Source organism: Lissotriton helveticus, chromosome 3_1, assembly GCF_964261635.1.
Source record: "Lissotriton helveticus chromosome 3_1, aLisHel1.1, whole genome shotgun sequence".
NCBI classification, from domain to species: Eukaryota; Metazoa; Chordata; class Amphibia; order Caudata; family Salamandridae; genus Lissotriton; species Lissotriton helveticus.
Window position 1 is genome coordinate 1399221431 of NC_136061.1, and position 18180 is coordinate 1399239610.

The following is an 18180-nucleotide window of genomic DNA, read 5'->3' on the forward strand; positions in this document are numbered from 1 at the left end:
TTAGTAGGCAAGAGTTATGGTAATAATTGCATCCGTTGACAAATTGAGAATGGTAAAGTTGCACCGTGATAATTCTAGATAGAACCTCCGAGGGGCCGAGGGGCAGACTACTAATGTTTACTTTATTTGTAGTTTTAAACAAGCAGAGGGAGTTTACAAACTGCAGAGATTCGGCTTTGTGAACAAACCGTCCAATGTAGTTAGCTGTTTACCCACCGGTGACATCATTCCTGCAATAAAGGTGACATCACTCACTTGTGCGGATCAGATGATGGCTAGAACATCAGGTCACCTGCCACGGATATCGCGCATGCACAAGTCTTGACCCCATGGTGGAGGCTCCGCGCATGCGCTTTAGTAATCAAGGTGAGCACAATTCCACAGGAAGTCTTCAGCTTCTGCATACAGTGTCCCTTCAACCGAAGCGCATCTCCAGCACTTCCAAACACTAGACTGCGCACAATCAACACCACTTCTGCCATCTTGGTTTAAGATACGTGTTGGGCTTCCCTGAGCGAGGGGTGCACCAAATTTCCTTCCACATACAGGATACACTGGACTTACCCGCACCATTCACGACTCACACGAGAAGATCACATGAAAGTATCACCCCCATCGCTGGTGCTGATGGCCTTGTCTCGCTCACTGAGTTACAAGTGCCGACATACCTTGCGCAGGGAGAAGTAGTGACAACAAACAAGCGTGCAGCAGCAGGGGGTGGGGACCTGCGCGATTCTCTTGCGGGAGCGTGGGACCATATGGCGCCACCATATTGCGCTGCGCGCTCCCGCAAGGAAATCGCCAAGATGTGCACGCGTTGCATTGCAAGCAATGCAACACATGCTCGTTTTTGCCCCCAAAGCTGTGCCGATGGCATTAGGTCTCTCTCCTATGCAGCGCGCGAGACCTAAAAAGAAATACCCTAGGATTGAATGAAGAATAAAGAATTTAAATGCATTGTCAGATGATGTAATAAAATATTGTGCATAAAGAGCAGAAGCCCTCATCCACTAAGACGTGGCCTTCTTTATCATCTGTACCCTCCTTACATTGGTAGATGCATTCTACCTATGTTCATAAGGTGAAAATACAAAAAGGCTATGAGGTGTCAGAGGGCTCATAATCTTCCAGAGTGGGTATAAACCTTTTCACTCTGAATATACCTCCTTGCTTCATCACCCCCCGTACCCTATGACCTTCCTCTATCAGTCACACACCAGCTCACTATCCGCACTTATATCCACATAAGTTTCCTGTCCTTTGTCGTGGTCAATATTTTGACAGCTGTGTTTATCTTCCTCACAATTTTACATAAGATGGCAACTACAGATATATGTCACATGGGAAAAGAAATACTCTAAGGGAACGCAAAATGAAGAAAAATATTAGACATTTAAATTGGGACTGCATTGCTTACGTGGATTAAAACTTTAAAGGCATTTTACATTCTTAATAAATCGATCAGTGGTTTTGGCTTTAAAGTTAAAGACATGAATATGGGGCTCAATAGGGAAGGGGGAGTTTCAAAGTCAGTTTTTAATTACTACCTGCTCGGTTATCTGGAAGGATCCAACGCTATTAACGCCGTGTTGACAACAAATATAAATAACAAAGTTCTGTCTCATGAAAACCACAACTCAGGTGGGCTCGCAATGTATCCCACTTTATCACCAAATCCTATCGCAATAGTATACTCTCCTTCACAAATTATTTATCTTCTGTCTCAGATCTATCTGGCTCAGGCTCTCATTCTAGCTAAAAGTAATCGCTGTCTCTGGTGCTATTAAATCCACTGAACAGCTCGCTCCCTCGTACAGCTGCAATCTCACCTCTCCCTCGATCTTAAAAATCCCATTTGTCCCCAAGGTATTACCTTGTGAGCTCTCAGTCCCTGCTTTGCCATGTTCTCCACCGCTCTCACAATGACTCGTATTTTATCAATGAAAATTCAAACTGCCTGGATATTGTATGTGTCTTCAGGAACAGGACCCGGAGACCCTATAGGGTGCGCTGTTCGATTCCCGCCTATGATTGGCGGGACCTTAGTCTAGTCCAAGACATTGAAAAGGGACAAGTCGGGTTGATCCGTTGAATGTTGAACCGTTAAAAATATATGGCGGCCATCTTAGGCGTGCTTTATATTGTTCTGAAGTAAGTTATTAATGACATTCCTCCAATAATTTTATGACAAAAAGACGATTCATTCAAAAAAGTGAATATACATTTTTATATATTTCTTCAACAGAGTAAATATGTCATACAATAGACAAATACAAAGATAACTAATAACAACAACAAATTGGATTATAGCTGTAATGCTCTGTTATTTTCCGCAGGACAGCGGTGTTTCCACACGTGTCAAAGTGAAGTTACCATATTAAATTTGTTTTCTTGGTGCTCATTATTGCATTGTGTTTTTCGTCGCAGGCTTTCCCGTCACTTTGTCCTGCTTCTATTTTGATGAGAAGTGACATGGAAAATGCGCTGTAAACATGTCACCTAAAAAATGTAAAGGGTTACTGTATCCTAAAGTTTTTAGTTTATAGTTTAATTTTCGCCCTCAGCTTAGAGCTTCTTTAGTGCAGTATTATTGATTAAAAAAAAATCTTAGTATTTTATTAGCACTCTTGTAAAAACAGAGTCCATATAGTTCCACAGTCAAATTCTCGCTCAGATAATACGATTATATATTTTGATTTCGTGGACATTCACCCGAACATCGGTTTTTATTGCTAGATGCTACTTTCGACATAGCATCACCATTTCACCCATTTTATGCTGTTGGTTAGGGTGACCAGATTACATGCCAACCTTTTCGAAGAGGAAAGTGGAAGATTTAAACAAGCATTTACAATGCAACGGTTTCGCCTTTGCAAAAGTTAGAGCTATTGGCATTGTAAATGACAAACGTTTTATTTATGTGTTGTTTTTTAAAACAGATAAATACATGGCATTGTCATTTACAATGCCAATAGATTAATCTCTCGCAAATGCGAGACCTATTGCATTTGCACCCACACACACACAGAACCACACAGAGCCACACACACCCACACACACACAGAGCCACACGCACCCACCCACCACACAGACCCCCTGCTTTTAAATGATATCGACCCCCACTAACATGCTGTGCCTTTATTGGTATGTTATGACTAAATATGAAGCTAAAGAGCAAGCCACGACACAGAGCAGCATTAATTATCATAAATACCCTGCACTGGAATATAATGCTAAAGTTTCGTTTTTTTAATTACTAAAGATAAAGCATAGAATAAAGCGCAAGATGGTGGTTATTTTAAAATTGCAAAGCAGCAGCCCGGTAAAATAAGAGAAGTCGGAAACTGAATGTTACCACTTCAAGCGTAGAGTGAATAATATTTATTTGACAGTGCACAATGGGGAGTGAGTGACAAAATGAGGGGACGGGGAGAGGTAAGTGAGGGAGCACGGGACCTGTACTGAGAGGTAAAGGGGTCGGAGCGGTGCTTGGAAAGGGGTCAACGAGCGCGAAACGGCGGTGGGTGAAGAGGGGGCTTGAAGAGAAAAACCTCATTCAGCGACAAGTGCCTGGGTGCCGGTCTAACGGAAGATATCGCAATACGAATGCCGATCGCAATATCCTGCTAAGGGATACACCTTGCCCACCCCACTTCACCTCCAGCCACACACACACACTCTCACCCCACCTACCTGAGCATGGACGGGCAGTCAGCGTCGTCTCTCCAGAGGGCAATCCATTCCCGGCTGCCAGGCGAAGTGCGCCAAAAAGCAGACCTAGGTGGTCAAAACAGTTGCTTTTCCCGACCAGCACCAAACTCGAAAAAAAAACAGCTGCCTCACGAAAAATAATTTCGAAAACAGCGACTAAAGTGTCTGCCTTGCGTGAGTGTTGGACGAGTTCTTCCGCTGTGGGTGGACGAAATCAAGAATCTGTCCAGAGGGGGTAGGTGGACGCGCAGCAAATCACGGGGACTCGGCATCTGCCGACAAACACAGACATCGCTGCCAGGCCAGGATGCGATTACACTGCTTATTTGCGCGGATGTTCACGTCAGGAGAGAGGTTAAAATGGCTGCTACAATGGTTGTTCCTTTGGTTGTCATTGAAACGGGGCATATTCGCACACATCATCTGTTACAAATGTTACACTTGCTGACACTGCAAACACCACTGCGCAGCCCTATTTTGTTTATTCCTAATCATTGGCCTTTTTCTGACGGGAGCCCCGCACCTTCAAAAAAATGGTAATTAAAACTCCTACCCGTAGGGTTTTGGCCAGTGCGTTTCATTGTGCAGCGTGTTCGTCCCGAGGAGCTCATTACCACATCTAGGGCTGTGAGGCGCTGCGGCGCTAGAATCCTCGGGTTCGTGGCCATTCAAGGTTTTTAATGAAAGAGGGAGTCGGAGTCTAGCGGCTTTGGTAACAGGCGTGAACAATGGTGTGAATGGGGCAAAAAAGACACAAGCCGCAGCTAGCCCGCTAATAACGCTGTCAGTCTCTCTACTTGATGCATTGTAAATCTCCGCATTTGCATCTTTTGCCGCACCGTTTCCTTTCACCCTCTTCTCCTTTCTTATTCGGAAAATGAATATTATTTTGCTGTTGGAACTGCGTTCTAAATTTAATTATAACAAAACGAAATGAAGACCGTTGTTGTGGTGCCTTTACATGGCAGCTGTAGTGCTTGTTTAACGTTTATTTTATAGTTATTTCTGAGTATTGAATAGGTTTCTGCGGAATCTTTTCGTGGTCATTAGGAATGCATCTTCATAAAGATGTGCGGTTTAAATGCCGCGTAGGTTTTCTGGTTGGTCGAATTCTGGAACCGTGATCGAGTGCACATTGAGACGGGTAATGTGGCATTGGAATATTCCCCGAATAAGGGAAGGCTAGAGAGTTTCACCCCCCGTCCCCAAGCAGGATCCTTGTGTTTAGCATTTGAAATGTGCTTTCCCCCTATATAGGATGCAGAAAATATTTTCCGGTGCGTAGCTCATTACTCCCTGGGAGAGTGCATGTTTTTTTTTTCACACAACTGGTCGTTTACATGAGCTTCATCTTCGTTTATATTAAAAATCTCTCATCTGCTCCAAAAACGTAAACTGAGATGTGTGACCTCCCGTCGGCTTATTCAAAATGTCAGGAGGGGCTTAAAAAGGACACCGCCCTTGAATGGGGCTGATGCACGCCCACACCCGTACTTTCCTACACATCTCAAGAGACCTCAGCTGTGACCAATACGCCTGGAGGGGAAATAGCTGCATCATTTTTACCCTTCAGAAATCCGGTGACATCCATCTATTAAATAAATAAAGATCAACACATGCGTTTACATTTATACGAGACTTAAACGGGAATCTTAGCTGGAAAAAAAACCTTCTCACGGCAGTGCTTATTGAATCACACGTGCCTTTAGGCCGTCCGAAGCCTCTAGCGCCTACCTCGCCACACAACCCGCCTCAGTGAATAACTTGTGCCCCTCCCCCTTGAAAGTTCCCAGCTGCCAGTAGTGCTTACTTTCAGGGAGACTTGAAAGGCCGCTGCCCCTGGCAGGAAATGAACGAGTCGATAACATCTGACACCAGTGACCAGTGCAGTGACCCCAACCTTAATTCCACTAATACTGGAGGCCTGCAAAACCAGCAGAGAGCCCTCGCCCTGCCCTGGAGCAAAACCTGCATTCCCTTCAGGAAATCGTTGCCACAGCAGTCCGCTCTTTAAAAGCGAAGGGTACCGAGCAACCCTTGAACAAGAAGCTGGTCGCCGCCAACGGACGAGGCTGACATTGTGTACATTTATATGTGCATCGAGAGGAGCAACCCAGCAAGCTCGCTGAAAGAGATAAACCAGTTTACACGAGGAGGAGGGGGCGGGAACGGGCACACGGACAGCGGGAGGGGGGCGGGTTAACAGGCACACGGACAGTGGGAGGGGGGCGGGAACGGGATAAAAAAATAGTGAAAATGCCGATTACCTGCAAGGAATGTGAAATCGCGCAGCCCACCCCTGCTCGGAGTAGGGAGCGGGTCGGGTCTGCGTCCTCACAGGGAGAGCGAGCTGGCTGGTGTGACGAAGGATGCCGAAACAAAAAAAAAAGCACCGCCCACCGCCGCATGACGTGGGCAAAAAGCGAAAAATTCTCGGGAACGCCCACGAATCTGCTCCGGCAATGACGGACAGATGTCTGTTCCAATGGCTAGCCTCCATTTATGGAGCTAGCCAATGGAACAGAGAGGCTGAAGAAAGCCACACAGTGTAAAGACATAAGATTTCGCCCTGCGCGAAAGGCTGCTGCACAGCTTTCGACAGGCGAAACCTAAAAAATAATCGAGAGAATTAATTCCTCCCATTGACCCCAGTTGCGCCCTGCATCAGGTCCATTGGAATGTATGGGACTTTGCAAGTGATCTGCTGCAGGATCAGATATCAGAAATTAAAATATGAGTTTGTTCCACATACCTGTCAGTTGCAAAGAGAAATTGCTATGGAAGGGAGAAAGCGCAACAAAAATTCAGTCCTGCCAAATACAACATATCAGGCATTAGACTAATGCATTTCAGTGGTCGAAGTGGGTGGGATCGGCACGCACGGTGTGCCCCTACTTCTTCAATTCCAATGATTCCGTTCCCCAACTTTTATGTTTTGAAAATGCGCCCCAGGACGCAAGAAATCATCATCGCCTATAAAGCTCTGCGTTCCTGGCGTTCGAGGACAGGCGGCAGAGAAGTAACAGGACTCTGTCTTTTCCTACTTGCCCAGAGAAGAAAAAAACTGTTTCCCCTTCGGCTCTGCCGCTTCAGCTGCCCCCCCCCATTCTTTCCTTCTTCCCTCTCTTTCTGTCTGCCAGTTCTTCTATTACTGAAAACCGTGACTTCAAGACAGGGTTCTCACTCTCTTTCCTCTCCTTTCGTTTATTTGCTCCCCTGTGAAATGGATCCAAAAAAGACAAACATTTTTGGTGGAAATGTCGTATTTTTCTGACATTTTAATTCCAAAGTGCAGCATCTGGAACAAAAGGTTAAATGTGAAAAATAACTAAATAAAGTAAGACAGAGTGGTAGCAAACTGGCCAGATTGATTTTATTCACACCCAAACACATTAGTGCCACTTTTACAGAATTTGCCAGTGAAGCGCTATTTTTGTTTTCCCTGGGCTTGCAACTAGTGCACCAATCCTGAAGGTACTGCAATGTGTGGATTGGAAAACAAATGTGTACTGCGGCTCTGCGTCCAGGGATGTGGTCTTTTTACCATGCTGCTTACCTTTTGTAAGGATATAAGCAATGGACATTGAAATGGGTCCATTCAGGGCCTTGTAGTCATGTCCTTAATTGTTCAGGCAAAAGCCCTCACTGATTTCTGAATAGTGAGTGTAAACGTGTTAAGGTAACCATGGTGTTCCTGCTTACATTTCCTATGGTTTGCTACATTTTGCATTCCCTATGAGTGTTTGCTTTTTCCAGGATGTTTTTACTTTTTTTTGTAGGGTGCATATTGCTCTTGTCTAATGCGTCATTTAAATTGAGCCGCATCCAGGTGTTTATAGCCGGCAGCATTTGGGTTGTAGTTGAAGGCAGTACAAGTTTTTCTCAGTGAGGCAGTATGGTGTTCGGTGGAGGAGAGGATGTGGCACTATGGCCAAAGCTGCTGAATTTGGAACTGGGGAACCAAGTTCAGCCTTAATAACCGACCACTCTTCTGAGAGCACAGTTCCATATCCTGACCTTAGAAGGCTTTGCAAGACCTTAGAAGCCCTGGTGTCTTAGCACCAGCAGGTGGACCCAAGCAGTGGCAAGTGTGGGTTAACATTCAAGGTTTGTCAACCACAATCCATACTGTAGTGTACCTCCAGTCTTGCCGGCAGGCCTATGAAGCAGCACAGCCTAGAACAACAGTGACTCTGCCACTGTGGTCACAGGACCCTTGAGAAGGGCCAGCTCTAGGGCAGTGCAACCGGTGTGACCGCACCTGGTGCTGACTTTGGGTGGAGGCATTATGTTTGCAAGTATATTAAGGTTTTAAAAGCGCTCGCTGTCTCCTTCCAGGCCTCCAGCAATTTTCGGCAACAATAAAAATATCATGATGACTCTGGTGTTTAATGTTCTTCCTAGACAGAGATCATTTTGTCTAGTGGAAGTTTTGATTCATGGAAAGGTAGCTCAGAGGGTTAATGTGCCTGCTGCAAAGAACATGTACCATGCAGATCACAAAGGGCAAATAATGTAAATAGGTCAATGGGCTACTGCTTTTGTCAGAGAGATCCTTTTGTTACTTGCAGTTTATAAGTTAAAATCCTAACATAGAACAGTGAGCTATTAACTTTCATCTAAGAGCTGCATACAAACTGCAAGGTATTAACTAGAGTGTTATGTTTTCCCCCCAGTCTTTGATTATCCTAATGTTGCAAGTGATCTTTTGCACAGAAATCAATTCTGATTATTAATGAGAACCCCCAACCATGGTATTACATTTTAAATTCTGAGTTTGTGTTTCTCCAGACCAATCACTATTAAACTATACGGCCTACTAGTATGATTGTCATATGACCCCTGCACCTTGTAGTCCTTAGTCTTATGTAACATTTTCTATACAGTGATTTACACACATGTTGATTGTCTCTGAGTAATGTGTGTGATGTAAAGTACTCTGACACCCTACACTGGTATGAGCGGCGCTGTAAATCAAATTAAATGCATCTGAGAGAGAGTGTGTTGATGGAGCCTTGAGGGGCACTGTTAAAGGGTGGTAGTGGGGGAATCCATGGCAGAGGTGGTCATTGTGGGCAATAACAAACATTAATGCACAGGGCACCACCAGTGCTAAGGCCGGCCCTGCCCTTGAGGCCAGTCTGCCTCACTCATAGGTACCTCCATTGGCCTTGTTTCAGATGTAGTTAGCTGCAACTCACCAGGGATTGGCAGTGCAGGATTTGCACACACACCAAACTATGGGGCTCATTAGGATGGCGGACGGAAGAGCCACCGCGGCCCTGGAGTAGGCGGAAAAAGCCCTTTCCGTGTCCGCCAGCCGCGGATACTCCGTCCGCCATATCAGGATAGGAAAACGTGTCAAGTTTCCGTCCGCGACGGAAAAGGACGCACCGCCGCCGAACTACACACGACCACGTGGCGGACGGAACACTCCCGGAGGCCCCGCAGTACGTACTGACGTCTAAGACCGTCCCCCAAATCAAGATGGCGGAAACTCCACATAAAACCGCAGCGGAAAAACAACCTGACTGAACACGGCGGAATCCACACAGCGAACATAGGTGACATAGCAGAGATACCCACCGCAAGCTGACCACCACCATGGACCCAGCGCTACACGCTTTCCCGATGCTCTTCGCGATCCACCACGTCCTAGTCATGGCCCACTATGGACGACGACGCAGGTAAGGCACAAACCATTGGCTGTCTGGAGGGGAATACCAGCAAGGGACGTGACGTAGGGAGGGGGAGTGTCATGTTACCGAAACCACTGATGAGAAGCATATACGAATACACATTTGTAGTACGCAAGCAGGAATGACAACGACAGACCACGAGACTTGATAGACTACCTTTATTGTACAAAATAGGGGAATAATCACAGTGTATGCGTGAGCATGGGCAAAGTGGGCACCAGAGCAGCGACATCATAGGCAGGTAACGAGAGGGCAGAATGCAGTATCAGAGCACCAACAGGGCATTGTAGAGTACAGAGCAGGTACATCATAGGCAGGTAACGAGAGGGCAGAATGCAGTATCAGAGCACCAACAGGGCATTGTAGAGTACAGAGCAGGTACATCATAGGCAGGTAACGAGAGGGCAGTATGCAGTATCAGAGCATCAACAGGGCAATGCGCAGTACAGAGCAGGTACATCATAGGCAGGTAACGAGAGGGCAGAATGCAGTATCAGAGCACCAACAGGGCATTGTAGAGTACAGAGCAGGTACATCATAGGCAGGTAACGAGAGGGCAGTATGCAGTATCAGAGCATCAACAGGGCATTGTAGAGTACAGAGCAGGTACATCATAGGCAGGTAACGAGAGGGCAGTATGCAGTATCAGAGCATCAACAGGGCATTGTAGAGTACAGAGCAGGTACATCATAGGCAGGTAACGAGAGGGCAGTATGCAGTATCAGAGCATCAACAGGGCATTGTAGAGTACAGAGCAGGTACATTATAGGCAGGTAACGAGAGGGCAGAATGCAGTATCAGAGCATCAACAGGGCAATGCGCAGTACAGAGCAGGTACATCATAGGCAGGTAACGAGAGGGCAGAATGCAGTATCAGAGCATCAACAGGGCATTGTAGAGTACAGAGCAGGTACATCAGAGGCAGCACGTGAGAGGGGCTAAGTGCATCAACAGTCCATTGCACAGAACAGCTCCATCAGAGGCAGCACGTGAGAGGGGCCAAGTGCATCAACAGTCCATTGCACAGAACAGCTCCATCAGAGGCAGCACGTGAGAGGGGCCAAGTGCATCAACAGTCCATTGCACAGAACAGCTCCATCAGAGGCAGCACGTGAGAGGGGCCAAGTGCATCAACAGTCCATTGCACAGAACAGCTCCATCAGAGGCAGCACGTGAGAGGGGCCAAGTGCATCAACAGTCCATTGCACAGAACAGTCACATCACTGGCAGCACATGAGAGGGCAGAATGCAGTATCAGAACAGCAACAGGGCAGTGTGGCCAACAGAGCAGGTACATCAGAGGCAACATATGAGAGGGGCAAAGTGCATCAACAGTCCATTGCACAGAACAGCTCCATCAGAGGCAGCACGTGAGAGGGGCCAAGTGCATCAACAGTCCATTGCACAGAACAGCTCCATCAGAGGCAGCACGTGAAAGGGGCCAAGTGCATCAACAGTCCATTGCACAGAACAGCTCCATCAGAGGCAGCACGTGAGAGTGCAGAATGCAGTATCAGAGCATCAACAGGGCAATGCGCAGTACAGAGCAGGTACATCATAGGCAGGTAACGAGAGGGCAGTATGCAGTATCAGAGCATCAACAGGGCAATGCGCAGTACAGAGCAGGTACATCATAGGCAGGTAACGAGAGGGCAGTATGCAGTATCAGAGCATCAACAGGGCATTGTAGAGTACAGAGCAGGTACATCATAGGCAGGTAACGAGAGGGCAGAATGCAGTATCAGAGCATCAACAGGGCAATGCGCAGTACAGAGCAGGTACATCATAGGCAGGTAACGAGAGGGCAGTATGCAGTATCAGAGCATCAACAGGGCATTGTAGAGTACAGAGCAGGTACATCATAGGCTGCACAAGTACGTGTCCCTACCAACCCGTCACAGGAACCACAAGAGTGCCACGCAGTTCTCAATGGACACACCATGTGAAATAACATTTGAGTGAAGTGTTCAGCACCTCACATCACAGAATCAGGGCGACTGCGTGAACTACCTGCCTCGGACACACTGGCAGCACCAGCAACAGGAGTGTGAGACACAGCCACAGCCCGAGTGACACACACATGGGCCACGGACCCAGACACACTGGCAGCACCAGCAACAGGAGTGTGAGACACAGCCACAGCCCGAGTGACACACACATGGGCCACGGACCCAGACACACTGGCAGCACCAGCAACAGGAGTGTGAGACACAGCCACAGCCCGAGTGACACACACATGGGCCACGGACCCAGACACACTGGCAGCACCAGCAACAGGAGTGTGAGACACAGCCACAGCCCGAGTGACACACACATGGGCCACGGACCCAGACACACTGGCAGCACCAGCAACAGGAGTGTGAGACACAGCCACAGATGTAGTCACTGACACGTGAGCCACTGACCCAGACAGACTGCCAGCACCAGAAACAGGAGTGTGCAACACAGCCACAGATCTTCTAACTGACACGTGAGCCATAGACCCAGATACACTGCCAGGACCTGCAACAGGAGAGGGCACAACTGACACTGTGCCACCATCTGATACATGAGAATCAACTGCACCAGCGCCACTGGGACAACTGAAATGATGAGCCACAGGGCTGTATGGGCCAGGAGGCAGGGTGGGACTGGGAGCTGGGGCTAGCTGACCTAGAGCCAAATCGGGGTTGGCAGGTGTCAATGGTGTGTGTCTGTGTTTCTTAGGGATGTGTGAGTGCACCCTGGACAGGACAGGACTGGCAAGTGGTGGGGACTCCAAAGAATCACCACCCACCATAGGTGGAGCATCTGCAGCCGGGGATCTGGTTTCTGGGGACGTGCTGGAGCCTGCTTGTCGTTTGCTCTGTGCCTGCCGCCTGAACTCGGAATCATGTGTAATGGGGGATGCAACAACAGGGGACACCCTCCTCTGCTTCTGACTGGCCTGGATGGGAGTGGAGGTATGGGGGGACTCCGCCGCGGAGACATCTGTTTGGCGTTCAGTAGAAAACATCAGCCTCAGTGCAGCCAGGGGTGAAGTATGCCTGTCCTTGATTGCGCCATTGTCCATGCTAGATGCCTTGTCCGTAGGATGTGCCTTATCCTTAGGTGGAGTGTTGTCTCTGGATGTAGCCTGTGCCCTGGTCGCTGCCCTGTTCCTGCCAGCAGACTTGTCGTCTGTGGTGCACCTGTCTCCAGTAGACACCTGCTCTCTGTGTGTGTCCCTGCCCTTGGGAGATGGACCTTGCTCTGCTGTGGGCCTGCCCTTGGGAGTCTCCCTGCTCCTAGGAGGTGCCTTTGTCTTGTCACTGTCCTTGGGAGTGTCCCTTTCCTCTGCTGTGGGCCTGCCCTTGGGAGTCTCCCTGCTCCTAGGAGGTGCCTTTGTCTTGTCACTGTCCTTGGGAGTGTCCCTTTCCTCTGCTGTGGGCCTGCCCTTGGGAGTCTCCCTGCTCCTAGGAGGTGCCTTTGTCTTGTCACTGTCCTTGGGAGTGTCCCTTTCCTCTGCTGTGGGCCTGCCCTTGGGAGTCTCCCTGCTCTTAGTAGGTGCCTTTGTCTTGTCACTGTCCTTGGGAGTGTCCCTTTCCTCTGCTGTGGGCCAGCCCTTGGGAGTCTCCCTGCTCCTAGGAGGTGCCTTTGTCTTGTCACTGTCCTTGGGAGTGTCCCTTTCCTCTGCTGTGGGCCTGCCCTTGGGAGTCTCCCTGCTCCTAGGAGGTGCCTTTGTCTTGTCACTGTCCTTGGGAGTGTCCCTTTCCTCTGCTGTGGGCCTGCCCTTGGGAGTCTCCCTGCTCTTAGTAGGTGCCTTTGTCTTGTCACTGTCCTTGGGAGTGTCCCTTTCCTCTGCTGTGGGCCTGCCCTTGGGAGTCTCCCTGCTCTTAGTAGGTGCCTTTGTCTTCTGACTGGCCTTGTCCAAGGTACAGTCCATGGACATGTGAGTATCCCTTGCCTTGGGAGTACCTTTTGTGTTGAATGCCTGTGTAGCTCCTGAAGGCATGTCCCCCAACAACACTTGTGGATCCTGTGTGTGTACTCCAGTGTATCTGACGTCGTCTACGTGAACAGATTTAGCTGATCTAGGGGATGGGGTCTGTGCCCTGCGTGCCCTGACGTGCTGTCTGACGCTGCTTCTAGTGCAATAACCTGTATTTGAGTCCTGCTCAGAATAATCACTACCCCCTGAGACATCCAGTGGTGTAGATGGGGAAACAGAAGTAGCACCCTGTTCATGCGACTGTACTATTGCAGACGACACACTGCTTGCCAATGACTGCACTGTCCTGTGTAGACCTGCAAGATCGCCATGCATCCCTTCCATGAAAGCCACCACCTGGCCCAACTTCCTATCATGGTCCTGGAAAGCATTTGTCATATTGGTCTGCCCCACACACAGCTGTCGCAGCAGATCAACGGCCTCAGCACACAGTGCATTTTGGCTCACCGTGGCAGGGGCAGCGGTGCCTGCACCGAACGCCACTCTGCTCCCCCTACTCCTCCGGCCACGAACAGTACATGGTGCAGTTTGTGGAAGTGTGGGCCCTGTGTGCTGTCTTCCGACAGAAGGTGAAGAGTGCCCACTCCCAGTCTGTGACAACAGTGCAGGCTCACCAAGAGTGTCCGACGAGGAGGACGATGGTGTCTCCACATGCGAGTCCTCAGGGACGGTCCTGTCCCCCTCTCCGGCGCTGGCCTCCTCTGTGTCAGTCTGCGTGTGTGCGAAGTCTGAGCCGGACTCATTTCCTCGACTACTCTCCGCCGTCTGTGGCTGAGTGTCCTCTGTCATACCTGAAATGCACATAAAAGATGTGTGAGTCATGGGCAGACTGACGTACAGAAGGAACATGATTGCCAAATTACATAGCTGACAAAGATTTTGTAGCCCTCATCCTGCACATGGCCCACCTCTACCAGTCATCCTCACATTTCCTGCCATGGGGCAATGGACCACTAGGGGATGTGCCTCAACACTCAACTACTAAGCAAGTGGTGTGTCAACATGGCGGACCTGGATGTCAAATGAGAACCACCCAATGGGACCAAAATGGCATCACAGACATACATACGCAACACGGAACTCAATAGTGTGTCTGTGCACCAATACATGCATAGCACTCACAGGTTTCCTATACAGACAGTTTGCTCACCGCTAGTTTGCTGTTGATCGGCACTCAGACGTTCGGCCAGTTCAGGATGCGTCACTGCAATGATACGGTGCATGAGAGGGGTCATGGAGCGTCGGGCCAGACGGGGCGTCCTTGGAATCAGGCCCAGTGTTACTTCCGCTACATTCTTGCTTAGCCTGGAAATGTCGTCCCAGCGTTTGTGGCAGTGTGTATGTCGTCTGTTGCACACCCCCAATGCCCGTACTTCCCGTGCTATGCTCCTCCACAGGTCCTTGCGAAGGTGCAGCTTGACCTACCATGATGGGAGACAAAAGGGTTTAAGTCAGTGGACAGGTGGCCTGTCACACACATAGGGGCAAGACGTAACTGTCAGCAGCCATGCACAATCAGGAACATATGTCTAGCCCACACTACACAGCTAAGATAGGAATAGGCCACATCATTTGGCCCCCTCACGCACACCAACATGTCCCACACTGCACTTACCACCCGTCCTGGTGCGCCGTAGAGGCGTCCATAGTTGCGGAGTACACCGTCCACGAGGACATCAAGCTCCGCGGCGGTGAAGGGTCGAGACCGGATCTCTTTGCCTCCCGACATGGCAAGATCACGGAGTATGGCACTAGTGCAGCAGTCGGTGGTCAGCTCAGCAGCAGCAGCAGCAGGTCGAGGTGATGGTCACAGGCAGCAGTCGGTGGTCAGCTCAGCAGCAGCAGCAGGTCGAGGTGATGGTCACAGGCAGCAGTCGGTGGTCAGCTCAGCAGCAGCAGGTCGAGGTGAACAGGCAGCACTGGTCCCCAGGGTAGGAAGTGTCATTTTGGCCAACACACACATATAGGGCCCTCAGCACGTGTCAGTGGCATACGTCGCCAGCAATTGGTCAGCCCTGGAAGCGTGATCGTGAGATGGGCCAATTACTGGCCCTGTTGTTGCGGTGCCCAGCTTCCGCTACTTGCGATTGGCCATATGCGGCCAGCGTCCCTCTTCCCATTGGCTGCATGTGCGGGGACCGTCACGGGCACACATCGGCAACCGCACGTGCAAGCCTCAGGCACGGATGCTTCAGTTGCAACAATGTTCCATCATTGGCGCCACCATGGCGGTGCACGTACTCAGCGGGGGAGGTGCATGCCTATACACCTGTAGATGTACGCAATGGACATGCCAGGTCATGACCCCCCTTACAGTCACCTTGCATCGTCCACCGTACACCGGCCGGAGCGGCCGGGCCTAGGACGGCCGTGGCCGGCCATGAACACAACCGCCGTGGCCGGCCATGAACACAACCGCCGTGCCCGGCCATGCGGTTGTGTTCATGGCCGGGCACGGCGGTTGTGTTCATGGCCGGGCACGGCGGTTGTGTTCATGGCCGGGCACGGCGGTTGTGTTCATGGCCGGGCCCGGCGGTTGTGTTCATGGCCGGGCACGGCGGTTGTGTTCATGGCCGGGCACGGCGGTTGTGTTCATGGCCGGGCCCGGCGGTTGTGTTCATGGCCGGGCACGGCGGTTGTGTTCATGGCCGGGCCCGGCGGTTGTGTTCATGGCCGGGCACGGCGGTTGTGTTCATGGCCGGGCACGGCGGTTGTGTTCATGGCCGGGCACGGCGGTTGTGTTCATGGCCGGGCACGGCGGTTGTGTACATGGCCGGGCACGGCGGTTGTGTTCATGGCCGGGCCCGGCGGTTGTGTTCATGGCCGGGCACGGCGGTTGTGTTCATGGCCGGGCACGGCGGTTGTGTTCATGGCCGGGCCCGGCGGTTGTGTTCATGGCCGGGCACGGCGGTTGTGTTCATGGCCGGGCACGGCGGTTGTGTTCATGGCCGGGCACGGCGGTTGTGTTCATGGCCGGGCCCGGCGGTTGTGTTCATGGCCGGGTCCGGCGGTTGTGTTCATGGCCGGGCACGGCGGTTGTGTTCATGGCCGGGCACGGCGGTTGTGTTCATGGCCGGGCACGGCGGTTGTGTTCATGGCCGGGCACGGCGGTTGTGTTCATGGCCGGGCCCGGCGGTTGTGTTCATGGCCGGGCACGGCGGTTGTGTTCATGGCCGGGCACGGCGGTTGTGTTCATGGCCGGGCACGGCGGTGTGTTCATGGCCGGGCCCGGCGGTTGTGTTCATGGCCGGGCACGGCGGTTGTGTTCATGGCCGGGCACGGCGGTTGTGTTCATGGCCGGGCACGGCGGTTGTGTTCATGGCCGGGCACGGCGGTTGTGTTCATGGCCGGGCACGGCGGTTGTGTTCATGGCCGGGCCCGGCGGTTGTGTTCATGGCCGGGCACGGCGGTTGTGTGCATGGCCGGCCACGGCCGTCCTAGGCCCGGCCGCTACGGCCGGTGTACGGTGGATGATGCAAGGTGACTGTAAGGGGGGTCATGACCTGGCATGTCCATTGCGTACATCTACAGGGTGTATAGGCCTGCACCTCCCCCGCTGAGTACGTGCACCGCCATGGTGGCACCAGTGATGGAACATTGTTGCAACTGAAGCATCCGTGCCTGAGGCTTGCACGTGCGGTTGCCGATGTGTGCCCGTGACGGTCCCCGCACATGCAGCCAATGGGAAGAGGGACGCTGGCCGCGTATGGCCTTTGGGAAGTAGCGGAAGTTGAGCACCGCCATGGCGGCGCCAATTATGTTATCTTGTCAGACGCTGCACCGTGATGTGTTGTGTGCAGTTGCGTCATGAGGGATGTGAGCGTGATAGGGAAAGGTCATATGTCATACAATGTAGCATGTGTGTCCATGCAATGCCCATCGGTCGGCACACAATGGGCAACAGATGTGCATTTGTACGTGTTGACGTCGGGTGTGACCCTACATACGTTCTTACATCTTCACAACTACACAGTACATCACGGCTGTGTGCCCAAATTATGCATCTGTTGTCTGTGTCTTGTTCTGGCGAGGTGACTACAGTGGTGGTGGTACACATGCATTCCGTGTATGAATTTTGTACGTTGTGTCACCATGCATGTAATTACCGTATGTACATCATTCTTGGTGTTGGCATGTGTGCTTGATGACATGGCGTGTGTATAATTATCGTTTGTGTGCATGCAGTTGCATGTGTGTCTGTGATGTGGCTACTAAACATTAGGGTGCAGACTGAAGTATTGTCAGTAAGGTTCACATGTGATGGAGTTGTACACGTATGCGTCATTTGCAAGTTGACCTAAGTTACATCTCTCTCCCACACAGGAGGGCTCCAAATGTGCATCGGCCATACACTGTGCTGGAGGATATGGTTGACGAGGAGGTGATTCGGAAATTCCGGCTGGATCGACGTCGGTTGCTGGAGCTTGTGGCTCAATTGTCTCCTCATCTGCAGCCACGTAGGACGTATCCTGGGTCGATTACACCCACTGCAAAGGTCATGGCGGTACTCCATTTCTTTGCTACTGGCACATTTCAGTACACAGTTGGACATGCCGGGGGGATGTCACAGGCCATGTTCAGCACGGTTCTTCGGGATGTCTTAACAGCTATGATGCTGTACAAGGATGACCACATACATTTCCCACGTCCGGAAGAGTTGCCAGCTGTCAAAGCTGATTTCTATGCCCTGGGCCACATACCTCACGTTGTGGGCTCAATTGATGGCACACACATCGCAATCATTCCACCACAGGCACGGGAACAAGTGTTCAGGAATCGCAAACACTTCCATTCGCTGAA

At 50.7% G+C, this 18180-nt stretch overlaps 1 protein-coding gene across 5 annotated transcripts in view; it reads right to left on the reverse strand.

Moving 5' to 3' along the window:
• CCDC14 (coiled-coil domain containing 14) overlaps positions 1-2029 on the reverse strand; it is a 214275-nt gene extending 212246 nt beyond the window's left edge. For 2 of the 5 annotated variants that reach the window (XM_078682039.1, XM_078682038.1), the window contains exon 1: positions 1874-2000. In XM_078682039.1, the coding sequence (XP_078538165.1) occupies positions 1874-1903 (30 nt within the window). In that variant the 5' untranslated portion in view covers positions 1904-2000. Of the gene's footprint in view, positions 1-1873 lie in introns of all 5 variants that reach the window. The other 3 variants (XM_078682037.1, XM_078682041.1, XM_078682040.1) reach the window with 3 other exon arrangements.
• Positions 2030-18180: the final 16151 nt, after the last annotated feature.